The sequence below is a fragment of the Hyperolius riggenbachi genome, chromosome 8 (genome assembly GCF_040937935.1).
Source record: "Hyperolius riggenbachi isolate aHypRig1 chromosome 8, aHypRig1.pri, whole genome shotgun sequence".
Taxonomy (NCBI): Eukaryota; Metazoa; Chordata; class Amphibia; order Anura; family Hyperoliidae; genus Hyperolius; species Hyperolius riggenbachi.
This window is the reverse complement of record NC_090653.1, coordinates 28,923,197-28,926,356: the sequence shown is the minus strand read 5'-3', so window position 1 is coordinate 28,926,356 and position 3,160 is coordinate 28,923,197. Positions and strand designations below refer to the sequence as shown.

Genomic DNA, 3,160 nt, shown 5'->3' with positions numbered 1-3,160 from the left:
GATCCGGTCAGGTTGCATCAGGTGTTCATCCGGATGCGATCCGGATCCGTTTGGCAAAAGTATCGTAAAAAAAAAAAAAATGTTGGGGTCTGGGAGGTCAGCAGAAGGGGGACCTGTGGAATCAGGCCCTCTGCTGTTTAGCACTCACCTCCACCTCCAACATGCTGCCAACATCTCCAGCTCGTGCTGCTCCACTCCAAAATGCTTGCCCATGTGTCCCCGATCCAATATCGCCGCAACAATCCTCATAGGAAGTGGGGTAGAACATCCGGATTTTTTGCCAGTGTGTTGTGCGCTCTCCGGTTCTCATTGGTTTCCATTGGCCGGATGGTGCAGTCCGGCTCCGCCCCGGATACGGCTGCCAGAGGAGCCGGACCCAAAAATAGCGCATGTTGGAACGGACACCGGAGTCCGGATCCGGTCCGGCTCCGGACGAAACGGACGCATGTGAACCGTGGCATAGACTTACATTGCTATGCCGTGCGTCCGTTTCGTCCGGCCAGCATGCGGTGCGGCTCCGGCACGGCTATTCCGGATAGCCACCGCTAATGTGAACCGGGCCTTACTGTGGAATGTTATTTTTTTTTTATCTCACCCTCTCTAAAGTCACCAGGGACATCACATGATCTCCAAGAGTGCTTTAGGGGAAAAGGTTGCATGACCTCATAACCTAGGCTAAACATCAAGCAGGGAAGTACATACCAATAAATTTTAGCTAAATGCAAATATAAGAAGCATTTCTGACTCTAAAACCAGGAAAATTAAGATTTGTATCCTGAAAAATTTAGTAGGTTCTAAAATGTGTCACTATGGTTCTCCTTTAAGGACATTTCTATTATGCTGATGTTCGGATGAGCAGGATTTTTTTAGTTTAAATCTTCAAAAAATTATTTTATATTTTACATTTGACTACTGTTATCCCTATTAGAAGTAACCCTAGCTTTTTCAAAATGTAAGGCGGATTTATAGAGTAGAACATGACTACAAACAATATTACGACGGTGACTTATTTCATACTGCAAGGGATTCTGGATATCCCAGAACTGCAGGTTTTCTTCTTCCTCCTGGTTCTTCTCACCTATCTCATCACTCTTGGTGGCAATGTGATCATTCTAATACTGGTTTGCCTGGACTCTCATCTCCACACTCCCATGTACTTCTTTCTGTGTAATCTGTCTATTCTTAACATATGTTCTACCACAGTTACCCTACATAAGGTCTTTGTTATGTTTGTAACAGGAGATAATGAAGTATCGTATACCAGCTGCATGGCACAGGTCTATCTGTACGTATGGCTATCCAGCAACGAGTTCTTATTACTAACTGCCATGAGCTATGACCGTTATGTTGCAATCTACAGACCGCTACATTATTCTGCTTTAATGAACAGTGGGGTCTGTGCTGCTTTAGCCATATTCTGTTGGTCATTAAGCTTTCTACTGAGGCTTCCTGCAATGGTCATATTATGGCAGTTCTCTTGCTACACGTCCAACACAATTAACCACTTTCTCTGTGATGCGGTACTTCTGATGGATCTTTCCTGTAGTGACACTTCTACGTTGGAACTACTGATGCTCTACGGATCTTTTTTTTCAGCCTTCATTCCATTTGTGCTCATCGTTATCTCCTACTTCTTCATCATTATCACCATAATGAGAATCAAGTCTTCTACTGGAAGATCTAAAGCCTTCTACACATGTTCCTCACACCTAACCATTGTCAGTTTTCACTACCTATCTATTGCTTGTCTGTACGTGATACCAAGCGGTACCGTCAAGACCATGAAATTCTTATCGTTGTTGAGCACAGCTGTGGTTCCCATGCTAAACCCCTTCATTTATAGTTTGAAGAATAAAGACGTGAAGTCAGCTGTACAGAGAAGACTTAAGTCCTTCACAATCATTACTGGAAAAGAGGTTATTTTTTGGGTTGGAAAGACATAAGCTTGCGCTACATAATGTTGCCTATGACATATTTTAATAATCACATGTAGAAATTGTAGCAGGTAGAATAGAGATTGGGGGAATCTATTTTTTTAATTTTATTATTATTATTTTTTATATATATATATTTTTTTATTATTTTGTTTTATTATTGCCTGGTCAGCAGCTGGTGTGTGGGGTGCTGCTGACACAGGTTTGTGGAGAAGGGTGTGTTGCCCACATTCGTGATGGCCGCTGCAGTAGGATGCGGCAGGGGATGTGGGCAGGCAGGGACTGATGGCTGCGGAGGGGAGAAGAAGCGAGTGCACGCGTGACTATTGTCGCGTGCACTCCTCCAGGTTGCTAGGCAACCGAGACGTGGCGGAAAAGGCTCTTTAATCGAGAGCCGCTCGCGCGAGAGGAAGAAGGGGGATGCGCGAGCAGGGAGTGTACGCGTGAGGTATTACATGTGCACTCCTCCTGGTTGCTAGGCGACAAGACGCGTGAGGAGGGACAGCGCGCGGGGAGCATTAGAGAAACTGGTTTTAACCAGTTTTATCCTCAGAGTTGCGCAGTAGAGATTCGGCGGTGAGGGGAGCAGGACAGGCACTGTGAGGCAGCTTATAAATTGAAGAAAAATGGACGCACAGAGATGATTCTTCAATCCTCCACATGCAGCCATCAGTCAATCAGAGCTGACAGGAAGGGAGGAAGCGGAGAGAGATTTTGGCAGCTGCATAGGACACAGTAAGATGGATGGAAAGTATCTGGTGAGATATAAGTTATGGAAAAGATTCATCAAAGCTGACACGTATGTAATATAGTTATTATTGTAATAAGTCAGACTGTGTCAAGGAAAGTGTTTGGACAGTATAACTACAGTGGAGTGACTATAGTGATGTCCCTAATCTTTGAAGTTTATTCTTGGGGAAGCTTTGGATTAAACCTGACTATCACTAATTTTTTATTTTTTTATTTTTACCTTCACGAGTTCTGTTGAAATTGTGCAGGAATGTGAAAGAAAGGGTTTTTTTGTATGAAAGTCCAAAAACTGCATATAATATATGAACTGTGTATGGGACTATGGAATGATTATTTTGAGGAATAAGTGTGAGTGCATGCCAGCAAAAGTCAAGAGAGAGTTGTCCTGAACTGTTTCCTTGAATTAATATGTATCCGCCTAATGAACTAATCCAGTGCCCTGTCCGCTAAAGGCCTGTATTTTCCCTCAGAGCCGG

At 43.7% G+C, this 3,160-nt stretch overlaps 1 protein-coding gene across 1 annotated transcript; it reads left to right on the top strand.

The window, feature by feature from the left end:
• The first annotated feature begins 977 nt into the window (after window positions 1-977).
• Window positions 978-1,943, top strand: LOC137527233 (olfactory receptor 6C74-like). The gene has a single exon (XM_068247739.1). The coding sequence runs from the start codon at window positions 978-980 to the stop codon at window positions 1,941-1,943; it is 966 nt and encodes a 321-aa protein (XP_068103840.1).
• The last annotated feature ends 1,217 nt before the right edge of the window (window positions 1,944-3,160 follow it).